The following is a 23,968-nucleotide window of genomic DNA, read 5'->3' on the forward strand; positions in this document are numbered from 1 at the left end:
AGGCTGATAACCATTACCCAGAGAACCTTCTCTTCTGCTTCTCCCAGACTGTGGAATGGCCTGCCGGGAGAGATTCGTCAACTTAATAGTCTTTTCAAATTCAAGAAGGCTATAAAGACTGATCTCTTCTGGCAGGTCTACCCAGATGAATTTTAAGGTGTTTGTTATTTTAATGTTATATCAGTTTCGTATATTTTAATCAGTTTTGTGTATATTATGGTATTTGCATCTAGTGTTGTCCCCTGCCTCTATCTGGAAGGAGAGGCGGGTAAGATATATGTAGATATATTGTGCTGAACCGCATTCTATGCAGTTCATCAGATGAGCATTTTATCACATGCTCACTACTGCCCACTCATGGTTCTTCGTGCATCCTTTAGATGACATCCACCTCCCATGCACCTCCCGCTCCTCCTCGCCTTTTTTCTGTCACAAAATCCACCTTTCAATCCACCTTTTTTTCGGGGGGAGGGGGTTAACATTATGTGACACCATTTCCTGTTGTGTGCAGGAAAAGCAGTGGAATAAAAACAGCCCCTGAATGGGCCATGTGGTCTGGGAAGAGGAAGTAATGTGGGTCCGGAGCACAGGTGGAGAAGTGACAATAGGGAACTGCAATCCCCCCCCCCCCCGCCCGTCTTATAACGCTCTAAAAGGTTGAAATGCCTCCCTTAAGGCTTTGTTTCTGGCAGCAAGAGCTTTAAACTAAAATATACTCTGTATTTTGGCCCTGCCCCTTTTGTCTTTGGCCCCACCCATTACGAGGATGCCATGGGGAGCGTCTCTTGGACTGGAAATGGAATTTGACTCTTGGACTGAAGGAGTTCTGCAGCCCTGGCCTATATGATTGAATCCTCTGCAAGGCACAATGAGGAAACACATGCCACAGTGGCTATAGACAATGGTGGTTGCTGGTTTATTTGTTTAGAAGCTTCTAGTATTGGTAGTGGGAATGTTTAAACATACAAAGTAAAAGAACAGAAGATGGTGTCTGGGTCACTGAGGGTGTAAAACCCACAACAGGAAAACTAGTACCTTCTTTTCGGCAGGCAGCAATTCTCCGTCTTTCATCCCCTGAACACTACAATCAGCCCCAATACCTTGCACAAATCTGCCACCACTTGTCTCACCTTATTTTTCCAATCTGCTCTGTCCTCTATCCTCTCTTCTTACAAATGAGGCAATGTTGAAACACCGCCACAGGGTCTAGTTTGCATCAATCTCAACCACACCCAACTTCTCGCCTCCTGCTCAAGAAGGTCTCAGCTCAGAAGCTGATTGGATGTGCATAATACTTCCCCCAATCACAAACCCAACATCAGTCCTTCAGCAGGTTAAAAAAGTACTTCAGGCCCACTCTAAGGTAGCTCTTCCCCCATTCAAAGATGTACTTCCTGAAGGACAAAGGCCCCTTGTTCTATTTTTCAGCCTTTTTCATCCGACAACACGGGTTCTAAAGCCTCAGCAAGACCAATGAACAACCTCTGCAGGCCGGATTAGGGCCATGGGCCAGAGGTTGCCCACCCACGTTCTAAAGGACACATAACCTTTTGAAACAACTCCTCCAGAGAGACCACTTTTGTTTCAGAGTATTTACACACAGCTTAGGCTGGAGCCCAAATGATTGTCTCTGCAGCAATCCTGACCACCTTTCGAGCACCTGACAAAGAAGAGGTCATACAAAAGCCTGCTTCCATTATTTTCAAAAGACTAGTAGAGTCAATGAACAGCACAATCTCATTTGCTCTGCATTTCTCATAATGTCCATTTGGTATGCAAAAATTCCTTTAAAAATCCCATTGATTATAACTTCATTTATGTTTTAAAAACACACACACCAGGAAGGTGATTATTAAATCCCATTGGAGCAGTCATTACTCTTAAGTGATCATATGAGCAAGCACTAAAGAATTCTCTACTTTTCTCTCTCCCCTCCTTCCACCCACATCTATTTTTCCCACAAAGAAATCATGAGGGTCAGTCACTTTTCTTTCGGCCAGGTCTGTACTGGAAGAGGGAGCCAAAAATAATAATAATTTTAAAAAGTTAGGCCTTCACCAAATGTTAAGTAGCAGTTTGGTGAAACCTTGAATCCTCAAATTTAAAAGAAGTAAAAGGACAAGATTTACAAATTAAAAAAAGTCCTGTATCTATATAAAACAAAGCTCATTTTAAAAAGAGAGAGAGAGAGAGGAGGAACAGGAACTATGCAAAGTCTTCCAAATGGAGGCCATTTATTTTGCCTCCCTCCTCAATTTCCCCAAATTATGTACAGCAAAGGTGCAAGGATAAAAAGCAAGGGTTGGAGTGACTGAACCAAGGTTTGTGTCTATACACTCCTCACACAGTGTTAAAGAAACGCCCTACTAATGTTTAGAAGAGGGCAGTCTTCAAGAAATGCACACACTAACTATTCCCAGAGTTTCTGAACTTTGCGTAGGTGCAGAAGGTTGAGGGTCCTGCACTTGTATGACGGGTTACCCTATTTCGACTACTTCTAGGGAGGATTTTGGTACGAAAAGCCCACTTTTCCATGGGAGGAGAGTAGATCCACCATGTCCTTCCCCCTTGGTGAATGGGCAGAGGGGAAACTCTTTCAGAATGTGGAATGTTGGGGAAAGAAGTGGTACTTCTGAAGGGGCGTGGCCTGTAGCAGCAGAGGGGAGGAGCCTCCAAGAGCTGAGGTGGATCAGGAGAAGAGGAAAAGTCTGAGTAGGGGGTGGGACAAGAAGTGTAGGGCGGAGCCTTATCCAGCTCCTCCTTCACCAAAGTCCCAAGTGCTGCCATCACGAATCATCCTCCATGCTGAAACTGGAACGGCGGCTGCTGCCCTTGGAAGCCCCAGGTGAGACAGAGGAGAGTAGCGGATCAGAGGCGCCAAGCGGGGAGAGGGTGGTCCCATCGTCCATGAGCACATCCTGGAGGGCTCCGTCAGATCCCAGCGCAAGACCCAGACCCAGATCCTCAGCTGAGAAGGGCAGATCCAGGGAGTCTGCAAACGAGGGCGCCAGGTCACCTCCCAAGGGCTGCGTCAGCAGCCCTGGCGCGGAAGTCAAAGGCAACCCGTGCATCTGGACGTGGAGTTCCAGCTCCTGGGGAAGAGATCAGAGCCAGGCGAGTGAGACCCAGCAGCACACCTGAACCACACCTTTTCCACCCCAGCCCCCCCCTTCCCAGCCCAGCCCCCACTTTCCTACCTGCACTCTTAGCTGCAGGCTACGATTGGTCTGTTCCAACTTGTGCTGCCGGATCTCCATTTCCTTCGAGCGCTGCTGCTCCTTCTGCAGCTTCCGGATGTAATCCACCGAGGCCTTCAGGATAGTTCCTTTATTCCAGCGCATCTCCCTGAGAAGAGAAGGGAAAGAGGGGTTAAGTATGGAAGCTACGACCCTCGGATTCCAACCCACCAGGCCTATCCCACAAGAACTGCCTTGCAGGGTCAAATCAGGGATCCATGTCATCCAGATACCTCCAAGCGCTCACAAGGGGGTACGGAGGCCAATCCCCACTTTTGTCCCCAGAATCTGTGGGGCCTTCCCTTTTAACTACCACGGTGAATATATGCTATATCAGGTACCCACAGCCTTGTGCTCTCCAGATGTGCTGAACTACAACTCCCATCATCCCCAGCCAGCATGGCCACAGTATATACATGCTAAGAGTATGGTATGCTCAGTACTCTGTATACCAAGGCTGTTGAACCCCTTTCGGTCCGAGGGCCAAATCCCACTCTTGGGGGCCGCATTACGGTGCTGGGTAACGGCCAAAATATAAGAATGCCAGCACATTTTAGTTTAAAGCCATTCCTGCCACTTGCGAAGCCTTGGGAGAGGCATTTTTACCTTTTAGAATGGAGGAAGAACCATGCAAAAGCCAGGAAAACACCCAATGATCATGGGAAAGAGGGTCGGGGCACGACCTTCTGGGGAATCCTGGAGGGCCCGACTGGGACCAGAGGTGGGCCACACTTGGCCCTGAGGTTCTGCATCCCAGCTGCATACACTAGCAAAGTTGCCAGCAATGATGCAAAGGAAGGAGTCTCCATTCTAAAGGGATAAAACATATATCACTGGATACACACTTAGTACACACCAGAGTGTAGGGCGTGTGCAAATGAACCTACACCCACAGGGTTTTCAAGACAGTGGGACATTCAGAGCCTTCCTGCACAACCCTCTCCCAAAGGAACAGGGCTTTGTCCCACTTTGGCGAGGAGTTGCTGTCACTTCCCTGCCAAACTTACGGGTCATTAGATTTTGGGATGAGGGTCCCCAGTTCTTTGATTCGGTCATTGATATTGAACCGTCGCCGCCGCTCAACTGCAAAAGAAGGAAAGAGGTGTAAGAGGCACCAGGGAAGGTTACAGTGTAGCTGATGTTGTTATCCTAATTAATAATATGAAACACCATAATAATATGAAACACACACCAAAATTATTTCTGTAGCAAGCAAAGCCGTTTACCACTCTATCATCTCATTAACCTCGCAACAGCCCTGAAATGGTAAAACTAGGCAAGGGACACAGTGGGACCGTTCAGACAACACTGAGGGCTCTGTGGTTTGCTTAACTGTGCTTCTCTATTATTATTATTATTATTATATTTATATCTCGCCTTTTTCCCAGTACTGGGACTCAAGCCGGTTAGTACTGGGACTCAAGGCAGTTAGCACTAACCACAAGTGGAACAGTCACACACGACACCATTAACCTTGTCCGGTTCCCAGTTTCTTTAACCACACACTAACCACAAACAGATGAGCACTTGAGTCCTCTGAATGCTCCACCCTGTATCCCAGCAGTACTTGTGCTAAGAGAGACGGCAGTTTAGTTCTATCTCTACAGTCAACGGCCATTACTTGCATAACATGACCCTTGAAGCTAGCAATTCCAGTGCTCTGCGGCTCAAACGCCGTTCGTCATTCAGGATTCTTGATCCCCCACTCTTTCAGCAGCCAGGAGTTACACCAGCAGATTTATTTACATGAAAGGCATGGCGGCGGCGGCCTGCTCTCACCTCCATTTTGGGAGGGTCAGCTGCTCTGATATATGTGGCTGGCCATTTTGAGGTACTAGCACTGCAGCAATCAGGAGCAGAGAGCCAGCCTGCAGGCTAGAGCAGCCTGGGTGATTAGCGCCGCTCTATACTGCTAACTCTATGATTTCAGCCCCTTAACCACAGGTGTGTTACACACGACACCTTAAGCCAAAGTTAGTGCCACTAACCCTGCTGCATAACAGGGTTAGTGAGGCCGACCATAATGTGGTTAGCAGGGGGTAAACCCTTAACGGTGTCATCTGAATGGGCCCAGTGACTTCTGTAAAGCTTGCCAGGGATTCCTTCCCGCCAGCGGTATATCCTGGGGCTGCACAACCTTTTTGGCCCCCAGCAGGTCACAGGCTGCATGGATACACACGTGCACACACACGTGCAGACACAAACATAAGCACGCACACGTACACACACCGACAATTGTGATACAGATCACTCTTTCTTCCCTGCTAGCAGCAACAGGGAAAAAGCGATCTATATGATGATTGCTGGGGGAAACAATTTGGCTGCAGCATATGCAAACACCAGACTACACCACACTGCCCCTGCATGTGAGCTGTATTCAGGGCTGGGTGTATTTTACCCAAGCACAGAATGCAATACTGAGAACAGAATTCAGCTTCCTGAGAATCTCCACTTTCTTTAAAAGCAAACATTCCTAGCTCTTATGGTTGTAAAGATATGCATAAAAGTAAGCAGCTGGCAAAATGTCAAAAGCCTCCTCCCGTATCAGTCTGCCTGAACTTTAAAAGTTTCTGCTGAAGCCCTATTCCAGGGTCCTCTTTGCTATTGAAAAGAATCAATAGCAGAACCCCATCAAGGAATGCCTCCCTAAAGGGGCTCACCTGGCACTCCTGCTGCAGTATTTTTGGTCCCATGCAAGAACGTTCTTGTTCACCCATACTTTTTAACTTGCAAATCTTCGCAGTTTTAAGTTGCTGCTTAGCTGTCATTTTATTACTGCATCTGTGCTGTGATGCGATTGATTATAAACCACCCTGAAATCCTAAATATGATTGAAGAGTGATATATCAATGTTTTAAATAAATAGACAGACAGGCTGCCAATTATTATTTCCAGCGGCCAGTAAAACCCAGTGACCGGCGTGGCTCCTTGTTTTTCCCCATGACTAGCTGAAACTGAATTATGCAAAGAAGCAGCTACTGAAAAGAGGCCACAACAGTTCAGCACGTCTTGGTACAAAACAAACATTAGCAGTCAATAACAAAAGATTTCATTGCATGTTGATTTCATAGTTGGGAGTCCTCGTTCAGCCCTCTCGAAAGGCAATATTACTAACTATATTTGACTGTCTCCTTCATTTTACACTGTGTTTCCATAAAGTCACATGTGCCGGTGATGTTTTAAACCTTCTCTGTTTCTATTTATCATCAATAAAAGGATATCATATTTCAATGAAATTTGACACTGGTTTTGTGCTTGCACGAAATCTGAGTTTACCCATAGTCCCAAATAGAGCTGAATTACAGGGCTAACGTGTAGTGGCACATAATGCAAAAATGTATGGTGAAAGACACCACACACTCTGAAGGAGGGATGGAGATTACCTCTAAGCGAATGGAGTCAGTCATTCCACTTTCCACCACCCATATGAAACCACCCCAGGCATCCTCTAAAAGCAAGCTCAGCCATATTGTTTTCCTCGCACCTGATCAGATCAATAGGCCTAACAACCTTGCAATTTCACCTCTCTCTTGTAGCACAAGGATCTTAAAGCCAACCGTTTCTCAATTTCCTCTTCTCTGGGATCAGTCCAACAGGCCCAACTGGTTTAACATCCCCAGCCTCTAACCAACCAAATTACCTAGCTTAACAGCCCTGCCATTTCCAGCGGAACCCTCTTGTGCTTTGCTTTAAATAATAATAATAATAATATCTATCATGATTTTGGCAGCATTTTCCAGTTTAAAAGCGCTTCAACAGGGGGTCAGTTAGGCTGGGAGGAATCAATTTTTCTGAGACCATCCAATGAGTTTCAGAGCTAGAAGAGAATCTGAGATTTGAGATCTTCTGGAGAAGCCCTTCTTTCAGTCCTGCCATCTTCACAGGCGTGCTTGGTGGGAACATGGGAGAGGGCCTTCTCGGTAGCTGCTCCAGTGCTCTCTTCCTCAGGAAGAACTCTCTTCCCGGGGAAGCTAGACTGGCTCCTTCCTTGATGGGCTTTTGGAAGCAAGCTAAAACTTTTTTGTTCCAGCAGGCCTTTGGAGAACAATCTGGCCCTCCATCTATGTTAATGTCTTATAATTTTGTTGTGTATTTTAAACGTTTATGGTTCCCCACCCCACCCATGTATGTTTTAAACTTTGTAAGGCCACCTTGAGGCCCAGCATTGGGCAAAAGGCGAGATGATGATGATGATGATGATAATAATAATAATAATAATAATAATAATAATAATAATAATAATAATAGAAGAGGACTTAAACATGGGCCCTCACCCAATTAAGGACGTTACATGTTTATATTGATCACGTGAATTTTAACCCATGAATTGTACCTATGTTTGCATAGGAGTAAAGACAATGTTTCTTGGGGGTTGGTGGGAGGAGTTTTCCTTCAGCTGATGCCTATATCTGTTGCGTTCTGGGTAAGAGAAAGAAGAGGGAATTGCCCTTCTAAGAATGCACCCAAGAACTGTAGCTCTTGTAAACTGTAGTAGTATCTCTCTCTGTACAGCACCATGTACATTGATGGCGCTATATAAATAAATAATAATAATAATCTCTTCTCGTTCATGGCGATTTTTCTAGATGAACATGACGGGCTTTGCCAAGTCATGCTATTAATCATCATCAATCATCATCATCATCTCCTGAAAAATGCAAACTCTGCTGTCCAATTAAACTTGGGGGGTGGTGTGTTCAATTCATCAAAAGGTGTTTAGTCAAATGCAGAGCAATCTTAGGCACGTTTTCTCAGAAGTAAGCCTCACTGTGTCTAATGCAGCTTACTCTCAGGTACGCAAGCCTAGAATTGCACACTAAATTAATTAGGGCTCCATTTCGTCAATTCATCTAACTAAAAACTGGGGATCCCAAGTCCAAGCCATACATCAAGTCTCTGCACCAGACTTGCCTCTGTCTAACTGAACTGTGCAATAGATTCCCCCCCATTTAGCTGATAAAGCATAGTCAGGTCAGCCAGACCACAATGGATTCCCATCAAGGGGCTTTTCTACCTGAGGATGTTAATCTCCTGTATTTACTTTGCTTCGTCGCAGAATTGAGATCGGAGCTCTGCACGAAAAATGTTTCCTTCCATGCTTTTCCACTACATAACCTCTAGGTGGCACTGTACTATAGTGAAATATTGCAATTGCACAAGTAGGAAAATAACTTCTCTTTTGCTTTCAGAAATAATTTCATTTTCCTGCTCTAAAAATCCTCAGGGAAAGTGTTCTTAAGAAACAAAAATGAAACTGGAGGGCCATAATGTCTGAACAACCATGAGTAGGTAGACAGAAGGTATATGTTGGTCTGCCCATAGACCTCTGACCAATTTACAAAGGGCTACCTAGGAACTGCCAATCACTTGGGTTCTTGCAAAGAACGCTGCTGGAGTAGCTGGAGCTTGAGCTGATCCTGCAATACACTCCTTGAGTTTTTAAGTTACAATCTCTTTTAATTTACAATGTGGATGTTTTATGCTCTTTGGATATTTCACTTGTTTTAATCTTTATGGCTTTAAATTTTACTGTTAACCATCCAGAGAATGTATATAAATAGCAGAAAGAGCAGAAAATCCTGGCCTAGATGGTGATTTTAAGTGGTTTTACGTTGTTTCATTGATATGTATGTATCCTGCCCTGTGACCATAAGCTGAAGGGTACATGATGATGATGATGATGATGATAAACTATGGAGACCAACCTTCCCCAACCTGATGCTCTCCAGGTGTGTTGGACTGGCACTCCCATAATTCCTAGCCAGCTGGCTAGGAATTATGGGAATTCCAGTCCAACACATCTGGAGGGCATCACATCTGGAGGGCACCAGGTTGGGCTAATTTCTTATGTTTCTAAAGGGATGCAAATTGAGGGCTGCAGTTTTAGTATGATAACTAAACGCTTATGTCTTGTGCCAATATCGGAGCATCCACTTCAAGCGCTTACGATGAAGTCACCCGCATTTCATCCAAGGAGGCACTCACTTAAGTTATGGTTGTCTTTCTTCTGCCTTTCCTTCAGAAACGCTTTGGTTTCATTTTCTACAAAAGCGGGATGACAACAAAACAAAAGGAAACGGTCAGTGTTGACTCAGAAGCTGCTACCTCCCCCCGCGACACAGCATCTTTCAATACTGGAACCCAACTCTTTGTATCTCTATGGGCGCTCAGTACCTGACATCTCTCTCTTGATATTGGTCAGGTCAGCGGGGCAGGAGTTGCTGGCCGTGACAGCCGGCTCCATCATCCCTTGGTTGCTGTACACATCCAGGAGGTTTCCGGAGACAGGCAGCTGCACGTAATGGGGGGGGGGGGAATTAATCTCAACGCACACCAATAAGGCTGATCCAGGAGGGGGGGGGAGATGTACTCTAGTGAATAAGGGCTCCAGGCCAAAAGGCAGAGTTCGGCAAGCAGGAACCATCCTCTAAAGTTCAGTGGATTCATAGCATTACACAACTGAAGAAAAAACCACCCTGCTCTTAAAATACTACACATTGCTACCAAAATTGAATGGACACCTCTGCTGAAATTCTAAATGTTGGTAAACACTATAATTTTTGAGCTCACATTTCCAGCAGGGGCCATCTCCCTTATGATGGAAGTTTACAACAGCTGGGATTATTTAGCTTGGAAAAGAGGAGGGTAAGGGGAGACATGATAGAGGTTTACAATCCCAGAAGCAACAGCAATTTAAAAAAAAATTTTTTTTTAAGGATGTAGTCAATGCCACCCTGACGTGTTTCTGCCCTCACGCTGGTCTCCTGAACAAACAAGTCTGTCTAGGTGTTACAACTCTTTCCACATTTTAACAGAAACTAAGAATATGTAAATTTCACAGCTTGGGCTGTTGGGTGGTATAAAAATGTAATAAATAAATAAATAAATAAATAAATAAATAGGGCTGCAAGTTTGAATTAGATTAAACTACAGTTCTAATATTTCTTGAGTGTACCTAAAATGATGAGCACTGTACAGCTAATTAAGCTGGTGAGGTGAGGGCTTTTTTTTAAAAAAAAAAAGCAGTGGGGTTAAAATAAAGACACCCTTGTTTATTTTCCTTTCCTTGAAATAGCTTGGTTCAAATGTGTTAGCATACTAAAGAATGACAAAGAACATGTTTAAAACTGCCTTTCCTTCCAACAAATAATTTATTAACTTCCATCCATTTCTCAAAAAGGTAATATGCATATGGAGGGCTTCTGTCCTGAAAGTTGGCCAAGGAAGATTTCAAATAAATAAATATTGAATGCTAATCAGTTAGCCTATTTCAATGGAGGTGATTAAATCAACGAAACATTTTTAACTGGCCAACTGCCCTAGCTGTTGGGCTCACTGGCCTGAAAATTCTCATCTGTTTTCAGTTCCAAATCCCACAATTGCCCCTTCCCTTGAGCATCGACATAGGAACAACTCACAGTGCTGGGCATCTGTAGGCCACCATAGTTGAGCATTTCATCATTGTAGCTGGATTCCAGGCTAATGATCTCATCAATGACATCATCGATCTGATGAAATGTGTGTGGGAAGAGAATTAAGGGGTTAAACCTGAGATAAGGGATCACAACTGGAAATACTTAGAAAGCAAGGAGGGAGGGGCAAACCAGGGGAGACTCTGTGGCCCTGTTCAGACAACACACAGCCATGGTGGTTAAGCATTTTGAGCTAAACGTTATGGCTTAAAGTGTCATGTGAACCATTCCTAAGCATGGTGGCTACAGAACCATGGTTTAAACATGCTCACTGACCATTTGCTGCAAAAGGCTTAGCGGCCTAACCATGGCTTAGTGTGTTGTCCGAACAGCCTGTGTGTGTGTGTTTACTCACCTCTTTCTCAGAGCTGGAGCCAATGTTCAGCATAGCCATAGGGCTATTAGGAGCACTTCCAGTGCCTCCTGCCACTCCCCGCTGTGGAGCCAAGCCATGTTGGGGCTCAGGAGCCGACGCTGCCTGCGGGGAGCATGTCGGTGCCCCCGGGCTAGCCCCAACTAAAGCCTGGGTTGCCATCTTGCTGCCCATGGCAGTGGAGAGATACTGTTTGACCTGCTGCCGCTGCGCCTGTTGGATGTGGTACTTGGTGGGGTTCTCCAGGTGGGTTTGAACCTACGCACAGGGTGGGGTGAGGGAGAGAAAGAACGAGTCAGCCAGAACTCCAGTGGTGGCGTCCAACCTTTGCATGCACAAAACAGCAAGGTCCACTGTACTTAGATAGTCTATAAGCGACATGCTTATGGAACAAGATTTAGAATTTGTGAATTCCTTTGACGCTTTCGCGATTTTAATTTATTATCATGTACGTTCTTTTCACTGCCTTTATTTTGTTAACCTTATTTCAAAATAATTCTTTTCCTAACATCAGAATTTGACTTTCGGAGGTGTCAGCCATAAGGAATGTGGTCGCACCCTGAAGGTTATTGCATTTATTAGGGCACAAGAGAGCTTCGGCTATTGGGCAGTATAAAAATGCAATAAATAAATAAATTTTGTTATCCTAGTAAGAATGGGGATCAAAAAGGCAATTGTGCCCATTTCTGCCATGAGGCAGGATTTCCGATCTGTCAATTTCTCTGCGCACTGACCAATTTACATCAGCGAGGCTCAAAGGGAGAGAGCATATAGAGGCTTTAAACGCGGCCCGTTCTGGCCAGGTCTATTAGAACTGCCAACAGTTTGTTTCCCCCCACTGGGCACCCTTATTCAGCTGCTGCTGGACCGGTCCAAGAGAAGAAGGGAAATCCCCACCACGTAGTGAGTCAGGGCCAGCCTGGAAGGTAGGCCTCGTCCCCCCGCCCTAGGCTCCAAACAGATCTTCCTGCTCCAGGCTTGCTTCCTCTCTCTTCCTCTTACCTTCAGGACCTCCACAGGGACCTGGGCAGGTGCAGGGCGAGCCAGCGGGCTCACGGAAATGGCAGGCGTGGAAGGTGCAGGGGCCGCGGAAGGGAACTGAGCCGCTTGCTGCTGCTCCCGGCGCTCCTGTTCTTGCGTCTGCGCCCGCATCAGCTGCTGCCGGAGGAGCACCCGGGATGACATGCTGGGACCTTGGGCCGGAGTGCTCGGAGGGCTACAGAAGAGGGGAGATCAGCCACCGTCAGGGCGATCTTACTGAATGGTCTGGGCTGCGTACGCTTCGTGAGTACAACTACAGCAGCCGTTCCCAACCTGGTGCCCTCCAGATGTATGGGACCCCACTCACTCCCCAGCTGGCAGAGTCCAACACATCTGGAGGGCATCCGGTTGGCTAAGCCTGAACTAGAGTAACAGGAATACCCGTCCCTGGATTCAACTTAGACAAGAGAGTGAAACGGGCATCACAAAGTCATGCAGAATATGGAACGGTATTACCCTATTTCTTCGATTCTAAGACGCACTTTTTCCCCATATAAACATCTCTAAAAATGGGGTGCGTCTTAGAATCACGGGTGTGTGTCTTAGGGTTTTTTTTCTGTTGGTGGTACTGAATTTAGTGTGCATCTTACAATCGAAGAAATATGGTAGTTTAAACATTATTATATAAGGCTTCCTTTTCTGTGTGGAAGCAAAACGTTTGGTGCCTGCATTCACAGACATTATCCATTTTTTCCTGCCCTGTGTGCAGTTCGTTAAGTAGTTTAGCAGTGGGTAAAAACAAAGTATGTTAAAATGTGCATCAAATGGCGCTCTGTGTTTACGGGCGCCAGCAGCTGATGCTACTGTTGAACCCACCTCCTCTTTAAGGAACACTGCAGATAAAAGAACAGGCATCCCCCAATAATATTTCTTATTTGGCATTGATTGACACCCCCAAACTTCTCCTGGAATTTTACGCAAATTGAACGGATTTGCCTATGTACCCTTACACCACTTTCCCTCAACCTGATACCCTCTAGATGGTTTTGGACTACAATTCCCATCATCCCTGACTAGGGTCATGCTGGCTGGGCATGATGGGAGTTACAGCCCAAAACATCTGGAGTACCTCACATTGGGGCAGGCATTATTACGCTCTCGCTTTCATTAACACAGCTGCCTGCCTCCGTTTTCCTATGAGCTGCTTAAAAATCTCTTCCAAGCCTGCCCGCATCTCAAACCAGGGTTTGCTGACAGCTTATGAATCCTGGCTTGTTTGGGCGCACGTAACTATAATCCCATTAAGGGGAGGAGCTAAGTGAGAGCAAACGGGCTGCATATATCAGCACGTTTATGTTGTGATTGATTAAGCCAGGATTCCTCACTTTACATTATAGGCAGACACTCCCAATGGACATTACGTGGTTGTTCAGTGTCCAAGATGGCCATACAACCAGACACTGCTGAGCCATTTCACAATACTCAGCGCCTCAGAGCAGTTTTCCACCTAATTCACTGTCTAGGGAAGCCCACGGCTGGGGGAACAGCCTTTGTTTGCCAACTGAGCTTCTGCTGAACCCAAGGTTCTCTTTTCAGTACAGAATAAATGGCCAGGAGGAAGTGGTGGGTTTCGTTTCAATAAATGGAAACTGGACATTCTCTCTCCTCTGCCACTAAGCCCATTGCAAAGCGGAAGAGACTGCAGCCAGGGCTGGGGGGAGTGGGAGAGGATATTCAGAACCGCGGCATAGTGCAGGAGAAGCCCTGCCTCCTGTCACAGTCACCTAGGGGTGAAGGAAGATACCAGGTGAGACTTGGAAGTCATATTTGGAGGAGGTGCCAGTGAGAGGGAAGGCTATTTCCTGTTATTACATCCACCTTTCCTCAGAGGAGTTCAAGACGGTACATGTTTTTACCCCCCTCAGAACAACCTTATGAGGTAAGGTAGGCTGAGGGGCCACGATTGGCTCAGTGAACTTCATGGCCAAGCTGGGATTGGAACCGGGTCTCCCTAATCCTAGTCCAGCACTCTAACCCAACCTTCTCCATCCTGGTGCCCCCCCAAGACGTGTTGGACTGCAGCTCCTATCATTCCCAGCTCGCAGGCCCACAGAAGACCTTTCCCACAGACTTCCAAATCCACAGCAGTGAGAAGAATGTTCCATAAACTGGAGTTGCTCTGCAGATCTTGAAACAAGCTGCCCGAAACGCAGCCTCTGGTCACTGCCGTGGAATCTTTAGAACCAGAGCTTTAACAAGAAAGGGTAAACTGTGGGGTGAGAGGGAAGAAACAATTTTCCACACGCACACTCTGGATGTGGAGGAGAAACATGAGGATGCGTGGTCAGTTTCTGCTAAACCAGACTTCCTGAACTTGGGTGCCTTCCAGATGTGCTGGACTGGAACCCCCGTTATGCTCAGCCAGCATGGCCCATGACCATGTTGGAGTTGCAGGCCCACACATCTGGAAGGAAGGAACCAGGCTGGGGAAGGGTCTGCTACATAATCAGCAACAAGAGCATCTTGAGGGCAGATTCCAGCTGTTAAAGAGACACTCACTCATCAGTCACAGGCATGGCATTGCAGCAGCCCTTAAATCCCTCCCCCAGTCCCTCGCTCTTCCTTCCATGCTTGGTGATGAATAACTTGGACTTTAAAAAAAGGGAAAGGAAAGGAGACCTCACACCTCCTACATTCTAGAAGGAGACCTCACACCACCTACGTGTTAGTAAAAATTGTTTCAGCTAAAGGACTAGGACTTTCCTCACGCTGCAACGGAAATTAAATCTATGTAAAGATTACTTCATGGGCTCCCATTCATTTCTTGTGGACCTCTTCTCCCTCACTTCTCTTCTTTCCCCCACCACATTTAAATTTTGATTGCAATCTCCTCCCAGATCCGTCTCTTGCTACTATTACTATTACCTTTGTGCCTAGTCCGGAAACTTCAACTAGTTCAAAATATAGCAGCCAGGCTGGTCACCGGTACACCTAGGGGGGTCCACATCACACCAGTTTTAAAATCTCTTCACTGACTGCCAATTAGTTTCCGGGCGAAGTATAAAGTGTTGGTTATCACCTTTAAAGCCCTACATAGTTTGGGTCCAGGCTACCTGCGGGATTGCCTTCTCCTGTACAATCTGCCCCGCACACTCAGGTCCTCTGGGAAGAATCTACTTCAGTCAGTCAAAGTTAGGCTGACGGGTATTACCCAGAGGACCTTCTCTTCTGCTGCTCCCAGGCTGTGGAATGGCCTGCCGTCAACTTGATGGTCTATTAGCATTCAAGAAAGCTATCAAGACTGATCTCTTCTGGCAGGCCTATCCAGTGGAATTTTAAGATTCTTTTAGAATGTTTATAGGATGTTTTAACAATGTACATTATGTTTTAATTCAGTTTAATATATTTTACATTTACTGTTGGTCCCCGCCTTGATCAAAATGAAGAGGCGGGTAAGAAATAAATGTATTATTTATTTATTATTATTACTCTGTAAGTCAGCTGTCCCTAACTTTTTACAGGGGATTACGGCCGGGAACCCTAGTAGCATAGGGTTACTCCTATGATCCCTCACCATTGACTATTCTGGCAAGGACTGATGGGAGTTGTAGGCCAGAACATCTGGAGGGCCACAAGTTGCCCACCTCTGCAGTCCTTCAGGGAGTTGCATACAGGACACAGCAATGAGTTCACAGAGAATGGGAATTTCCCCTGTCTTGTTTGCTTCCCTTCCCCTTGTTTGCATGGCATTAGAGGACTGACGGATTCACCAAGTCCAAAGGTTAACATGGCTCAGAGAACAACGGCCAGCACTTATAGCCCACCTACAGCCCTGCCTGCAGCTCAGCCACAGCCTCACATTCTGGAACAGCTCTTGCCTTAGCGGGGAAAACGGCCACAAAACTACAACACCATACTCTAAAAAATGTTTCTACAGAAAGGACAGGGCTTAATGGGGAGGGGCGGGGGAAGAGCAGGGATAAGCAAATGAGGAACAGGGTTCAAGACTATGACCTAATCTCACTTCACCTAACCTCCCTTTTTCTTTCTATTAGGCTACAAGGATCAAATAAGCCACAATACTGTCCTAATGGAGACCTTGGGTCTCTGAAGTAAAAGCAATGGAGCCACCCAAGGATGGAATCCTATTCATGTTTAGACAAGAAAGAAAATAAAAAAAAATCCTACAATTCCCAGCATGCTCCAGCATGCATGACTGGCTGGAAGGATGCTGGGAATTGTAGGACTTTTTTTCTGTCAAAACACGCATAGGATTGCACCTTAAATGTATTACTATCTCAATGATGGGCAACAGAAATACTGCAAATATTATGAGGTTTGAAGAGCCCAACACTTCATTGGACTGCTAAATCCACCATCTTTGATGTATAGAATGGACAGATTTTGTCAATATTCTACGGAGGAATGTAATTGGAAGCCTTTCGTTCCTTATTAACTTACATAATAACAAGTGGAAATAGCTCAGGAAAATCATAACAAGAACCCTATCTGATATTGAGATATTTCAAGAACCTCCCCACCCCCAGGTATCTAATAAGTTGAGAAGTCATAGGCTCACAAGATGGTTCCAAGATGGCTACCCTCTTGCCTTCCTACCTGACACCAATGGGTTGGCTCTTGAGTTCGTAGAAGCTGTCACTGCTCAGTGAGAGGATATTCTCCAAGTCAATGTCGGCCACGATACCAGATTCTGGGAGCACGGAGTTGAGGCTGTTTGAAGAAATACATAAGGACTGAGTAACAATGCTTAGTGCTCTGTGAACTGCAAGGGTTGTTATCTCTGTCAATAGACTTGAGACTCAACTCCTCTAAGCCTCTCTCTGTACAGCAGGAGACATAACTTTTATTAGCTCCAGGCAGTTCACCAGTCGTGCCCATTCCTGGAGAAATTAGACCTGCCATTATCATGCATGCTTTAATAACCGTCAAACTGGAGTACTATAGCATGATGGGGCTCACCTTCAAAAGTGTCCCAAATTTTTAATTGATGCAAAGTGCCACCACCAGACAGGCTAGTCAGAATATGTTTTTCTAGTCTTGTTCGGTCTATTTGTTTCTGGTTTCAAGTTCTTATCTGGAAAACCATTAATGACTTGGGGCCCTGAGTACTTATAAGGACCGCCTTCACCTGTATGTACATCTCCCACCCACCCCACCTCATGTGCTCCATTCATTATTGGGGGGGCTACTCTGTGTTCTCCTGCCAGCTGAAGTTCAGCAGATACCCACAATGAGCAGGACCTTCTCAGTTGTGGCTCCACCCTTTTGGCCTCCACAGGACCTTATGGCCTTCAACACCTAGTCTTTTAGACCCCTCAGAAAACCATGGCTTTTTAGAGATGCTTTTGGGATCAAGCCAACTGCTGGTTTTGTTTTCATTGTGCTCTTCTTGCTGGTGCTGCAATGGAACCATGCCCCATTACCACCAATTTGCCTGCTGCTTTTTCTATTTCAGTGGACTATGACTTTTACTTGATTGCTTTTCTTATCTGCTGCCATTTTGTTTCTTGTTGTTTGCTTTGAGAGGGGATGCCTATTGTTTTAATTGTTGACTTTAACGTAGTTAGTTATTTTAGATTGCTTTGAAAAACAAACCAGGCTTCATTAGTAAGTCACAGTTGTTTATGTGCTATAGCAACACCCCATAATTCCTCTCGACTTCCTCAGCACCATCTTTTACCTCACAACTATCCCCACACAGTGAATAAACAATTGTCTTCCCCAGAACTGCAACTTCAGCTCAGGTTCCTCTTGCCCCATCCTAAATATCTACAGAGAACAAGTTAGGGGCATTTCACACAACCCAATGGATGAAATAAGAATAAGAATAAGGGTTGAGTGAGGGTGGGTTGAGTATATGTGGGCTTGTGGAATGCAATGATTAGAATGCTGAACTAGGACCCGGGAGTGCTGGGTTCAAATCCTCGTTCGGTTCTGAACTTCACTGGGTGAGCTTGGACCAGTCACTATTTAAATGGGCATCGGGTAGGGGGCAGACCATGTTCACCACCCTTGGAGGGCAGGATAAACACGCAAGTAATAGTAGTTGTGCTCAGTGAAACAATCACATGTCACACAGACCATGGTTACTACTCCACTACAAAGCCACCAAAATTGAGTCAAGCAATAACACTGCAACTCTCAAACCAAGTTGAAGCAAGTTACACGAAAGCCCTCCACCAACATAAACTTGGATGTAAGAGAGAGTATGTGTACAGCTCCTATAACATGGGGTAGCACTATGCTGCTATACATATGGTTGTATCACCACGAAGTAATTATAATAGCAGCTGAGATGCATATTTTGACCAGAAGGCTTGTCCCAAATTGAATGATGGTTTTCAGTTGATGCAGCTTCAGGAAGTAAGAATGAAATCTCCACGTTCAAGGGCAATACTTGTCCAATGACCAGGCGCTTGGGGGTAGGGTAAACACAGAGGCTCCCAGTCTCTTGAAGATGTCAGGTTGAAACCCTACCCTAAGCACAGTTCTCCACTCACCTGGGTAGATAAAAATCCATTTTAAAAACTGGAATTTTGAAAAGTTAAATTGGATTTTTTAAAGGAAAAATCATGAATAAAACACTCAATCTCTTTATTTAAAAAAATAATATAGTTACAATTAAATCTCATTGCAAACATGTTAAACCTAAATGAACAGTCTCATAAAAATTAATTATTGGCTTTGTCACACATGTATTAATAAGAAATTCAAATCAAACATGGGCATTCATTTCAGTTGTAATAGTTAGAGTGTTAGACTGGGACACAGGAGATCCCCACTCAGGCATGAAACCCACTGGGTAACTCAGCCTAAACCTAACCTCACTGGGGTGTTGTGAAGATAAAATGGAGAGGAGGTGGAGAAGAATCGTGCACACCACCTTGGGTTCCTTATAAGAGGGGGAAAAGTGGGATACAAATGTGATGATGAGAGTGATGATGAACACAATTAATAATTATTATTATTATTATTATTATTATTATTGTGTTCTAAATCAGCCTTCCTCAACCTGGGGCGCTCCAGATGTGTTGGACTACAACTCCCAGAATGCCCCAGCCAGTTGGCTGGGACATTCTGGGAGTTGTAGTCCAACACATCTGGAGCGCCCCAGGTTGAGGAAGGCTGTTCTAAATGAACACAATTAATAATGATTTACAACTAGAGACAAGAAGATATCTAATTTTTACATAAACGTTGAATCCTGAAATTCAATTCTAGGAATGTAACATACCCAGTGGTTCTTTTGCTTTTAAGTTATTGGTTTAGATGTTTATAATGAAACATCAATTTTAAACGAAACTCAATAAAATATATTTGGAGTAAAAAAGAAGAAAATGGCTCTGTCCAATGTAACTACCAGCTTTTACTGTTTGAAAGTTCTGCGATTTCAGTTTTTGCTTCTCGGACTAAAGTTACATTTGCAAAGACACAGGCTAGATAGGATTGTTCTGTGCTTATGTGGTGGTGGTGGAGCTGGGCCAAGCAAGGCAGAGAAATTAGTTAAGACAGAAAAACAACACAGCAGGGTGAATAAAAATCCATTATTTGATATATATTTTTTGATTTTTTTTAGGAAAACAAATGATTTTTTAACATTTAATTTTTTTAAATGTACAGACTGTTTCTCTTAATCAGTAACTAGATTAACATGATATAATCTAAAATAAGCATGTTAGACATACAGTTAATCTCTAAACTCAATCAACACTTTTATCAAATACGTTGAGTTAAAGGAATATTTTCTTCTATCCAGATGAAAAACCATTCTGACCATTTCTCCAATATGGGTACTGACAATCTTCCTACCAAACATAAGTATTTCATTTTCATCTGATCAAAATAAACTGTTCTAGTCGGCCCAGTAACTATCAAACGTTACTTTGACCTATCAGTCAAGGGCATTTCATATTTGTTTCCTACTTAGTTATTGTGAAGGCAAAAGATAGAGTGAAGCAGAAAGCCCTACATGGCTTGGGACCACAATACCTGATGGAACGCCACTCCCAACACGAACCTATCTGTACACTGCGCTCAACATCTAACGTCCTCCTCCGAGTCCCTACTCTGAGGGAAGCTCGGAGGATGGTAACAAGGGAGAGGGCCTTTTCAGTGGTGGCCCCCCGACTGTGGAATGATCTCCCCGATGAGGCTCGCCTGGTGCCAACATTGTTATCTTTCAGGCGCCAGGTCAAGACTTTTCTCTTCTCCCAGGCATTTAACAGCATTGAACAACGCTAAGTTTGTTCGTTTTTATGTCTCTGATGGTTTTTAAATTTTGTATATTTTTAAAGTTTACTGTGTTTAGCTTTTGTGACCCGCCCAGAGAGCTTCGGCTGTGGTGTAGTATATAAATGTAATAAAATAAATAAATAAAGAAGTAGGTCTGAAAAGAAAATGAAAAGATAACATTGACCAGTATGCATCTGCCTGTATTCCCATATTTAGGCTGCAATTTTATTACCATCTGCCTGGGAATAAAGCCCACTGAACTCAACGGAATGTATTTCCGAGTAGACATGCATAGGATTGTGCTGTTAATCTCCAAGTGTTGTGGGTGCCAGTCATAAGAAAGACATTCCCCTTTTAGGTAAAAAAGGAAAACATGCAAAATATATTCAGTGAGACAACGGGCCAGCCTGCATGATCAAACATGCCATGGGTTATTTGACGAACAAGCCACGCCACCCAGGTTTGGATAACATGACAAACTTTTTTCTTGCTGATCAAACCACCCTGCCACCCACTTATCCCACATATCTGAAATTGTGGAGAAAAGTATCTGAAGCCTGAGACACAACGTGGTTTGTGTGTGTTTGTGTGGAAAACGTTATTTCCCAGCATTTTAAAAAAGGACAGAGACAGAGCTACTTGTTACTCTAGAATTGCTGTAATGTAATCAGTATATATCTGATTCTTCTGAAATTTGATCAGTTTATACAGCTTAACAAGATTTTTCCCATCAAATTTCATATTGGCTGGACAAATTATATTGATTTTGTGTAGGGAATAGAACACTTAAAAAATTTATCTGCCTTTAACTAAAGCATGACTGCTGCAGTTCCGTAATAAACTAAACCCCCGTGACTGTCCTTGGTATCATCTTGGGAATGTTCAGACAACATTGCTCTGTGATGTTTTGCAGTCGTGCAGGGATAAGGAGTCAGTTATGGAAAGTCTGGAAAGGGCTCCTTAGCTAACACATTTCAGACAAGCTGCATTTTTTAAAAAAACCAAACACTTGGTTATTACAGAGTTCATCGCATATTGGATCCTTTTACAAAATGCAAAGTCATGCACACTAAGATGAAAAAGGAGGAATCCCAGCTTCATGTCTACACTGATGCATCTATAATGTGTTGTGCTTGCGACAACACCAATATGACATCACGGAACATTCATAAACGTTCCATCTTCTCAAAAACCCAAGCAAGCTATCAGCTTATGGAAGGGAAGAGTGAGTTTTCTGTTTGGCTGGAATAAAAGTTTCTCACAGGCCTTAGGGATAATAGAGGCAGGCTGAGAACAGGGGGGGAAATCCTCTGAATGGATGTATAAAAATTAAAAGAGACAGAGGTGAGATCGACTAAGAAAGATCCTGGCTAGGGCAGATGGGAGTTGCAGTCCAGCAACATCTAGAGGACCACAGGCTGCCCACCCTTGATTTAGATTCTGAATATCATGGAAAGAAGGAACAGAGATAAAATAGTCTGCCTCAGAACACCAGAACAGGAGACTCTGAGTGTGTGTACATGCAAGTGCGTGCACACACATGCTAATAATGTTTGTCATTAGGCACAGGACAGAGTCACCATTTTCCTCATCATTGACTTCTAAAATTCATTTCATTGTCACAAGATGTGAGGGCAATAGCTCAGCTTAAGTGTGTCTTTCATTAATTTGTCTAATAAAAGCTTCCAGCCATAATAGCCAATAATGAAACCTCCACATTCAGGAGCAGATAATCAGATACTCCAGACACTCAATAGGAGTCAGCAGCAGAAGAAGAAAACTATAATGCTACGCTTATAAGCTTCCCAGAAATATCTGGCAGAGCCTGTTGGGAACAGAATAATCAATAAAATGGACTCTGACCTGCAACAAAATTCTTAAGTTCTTAGTTCCACTGGATTCCCATCATATGGTTATTATGTACTACATTTTATATAGCACATACAATCTGACTGTCTGAATCTACCAATTCTATCTCCCACAGGTTGCCTCATTTCCAGACCAAGGTGCTACAAATAAAGTAACTGCCCACCACAATTTAAAATTTATGTCATATTCCCTGGCATTCCAAATTGGTCTTGCATCTCAATAGCGTTTGAGGACCACTACAAGGTTCACAAGACATCCATTTTACCCACCCAGTGACAGAACCCAAGAACACAAAGGGCAACCAAAATAAAACCAGAGAAGATGGAGTTGCTGTAAGTGGGACACCAACTATTATTTATTTATTTATTTATTTATATAGCACCAACAATGTACTTGGTGCTGTACAGAATATACAAATAAAACTGCAATACCCTGCCTAGAGGCTTACAGTCTAAAATCACATTAAAACATATGAAGGGGGGAAGGGGTTACACAAAACAGGTATAAGGGAATAATCATAGCAATGAGAACCGTAAATCAGGCTAAAATACCAGACTACTTTACCAAAGTACAGAACTGGGGCAGAAGTTCAATCTTCTATGGAATTGGCAAGCAAAGATTTAAGACTGAACAATAGAGGAGTGACGAGGATATTGCATTCCTGACCCAGAGATGAGGCACTGTGCAATCTGCGCAACAGGTGAAAAGAGGAAGACTTTCTCCTCCAGAGTGGCAAATATGAGGAAGTGGAAAAGATACTTTCACTGCTTAAGGGACTGTACAAAATTTCACACCGAAAAGAAAGAAGTTGTATCAGAGCCTGAGCCAGGGAGAAAGGAGTGAGGATTCCATCTGGAGAACTTTTAAACAAGAGGCTGGCAAACCCCAGACCTGGCGCTATAGGCCTGGCCTTTCCCAGCCAACTTGTCCAAACCATTTAATAAGCCCACTTTCATTCTACTCTAGCTGAGTAACAGCTTCCCTAAGCATGACCGAGAATGTATCTTAACATTAAATCATGATCAACAATGTTTCCAATAAGAACACTCAGCAGCATTTACTTTCAAATGTTTGAAGAACATCACGTACAATAATCCTTGCAAAGACCCCGTAACATAGATTGGTATTACCCTCACATTTTGTAGATGTTGGGGCTGAGGCGGGTGGTACAGCTCAGTAAATTTAGACCATGGACTTAAGGATCTTACTGGGGGAGCGGGACTTTAGACAGTCAGGAGTATTATGGGCTTTCATAGGCTCCGGTCTACTTCATCTGGTTGAGCTTTTATATTGTATTTTATATTATGGTTTTATACTGTTGTTTTATACTTTGAATGGTTTTAATTTTTGTGAACCGCTATTGGGCGGTATAGAAATGTAATAAATAAATAAATCATAGAAAACTGTTTTACACCGTTTTACATCAAACTACTAGGCCATCTAGCTCCATATTGTCTAGGGCCAGATCTACACCAAGCAGGATATAACATTTTGGAAATGGCATATGGAATGTGTCCTGGGCCTGAACAGTTGTCTAAACCTTTATAAACCTTTATAAAGCAGTAGTGTAGATCCTGCCCTGATCAGGCATAGGCAGAATATAGATTAGGATCTACCGGTAGACCTCTGTGATTTGCAGTCAATTGGGAAACTCACCATTGTTTTATTAGCAGCAACAAGAGCAAGGCTCTCTTCTGCCCCCCACCAAATTAGGATACTGAAATTTAGGAAACTTGCAAGGGGGAGTGGAGAGGGACAAGGGGCTTGTCCATACGGCTAGAAAC

General features: G+C 44.1%; 1 protein-coding gene across 1 annotated transcript in view; it reads right to left on the minus strand.

Annotated features, from left to right (window-relative positions):
* Positions 1-893: 893 nt before the first annotated feature.
* TFE3 (transcription factor binding to IGHM enhancer 3) overlaps positions 894-23,968 on the minus strand; it is a 32,054-nt gene continuing 8,979 nt past the window's right edge. The window contains exons 2-10 of the mRNA XM_063119470.1: positions 16,680-16,793; positions 12,084-12,297; positions 11,064-11,339; positions 10,655-10,744; positions 9,411-9,528; positions 9,222-9,278; positions 4,244-4,319; positions 3,198-3,345; positions 894-3,092 (exon numbers count right to left, since the gene is read on the minus strand). Coding sequence (XP_062975540.1) covers positions 2,787-3,092; positions 3,198-3,345; positions 4,244-4,319; positions 9,222-9,278; positions 9,411-9,528; positions 10,655-10,744; positions 11,064-11,339; positions 12,084-12,297; positions 16,680-16,793 — 1,399 coding nt within the window. The 3' untranslated portion in view covers positions 894-2,786. The remainder of the gene's footprint in view (positions 3,093-3,197; positions 3,346-4,243; positions 4,320-9,221; positions 9,279-9,410; positions 9,529-10,654; positions 10,745-11,063; positions 11,340-12,083; positions 12,298-16,679; positions 16,794-23,968) is intronic.

Source organism: Elgaria multicarinata, chromosome 3, assembly GCF_023053635.1.
Source record: "Elgaria multicarinata webbii isolate HBS135686 ecotype San Diego chromosome 3, rElgMul1.1.pri, whole genome shotgun sequence".
NCBI classification, from domain to species: domain Eukaryota; kingdom Metazoa; phylum Chordata; class Lepidosauria; order Squamata; family Anguidae; genus Elgaria; species Elgaria multicarinata.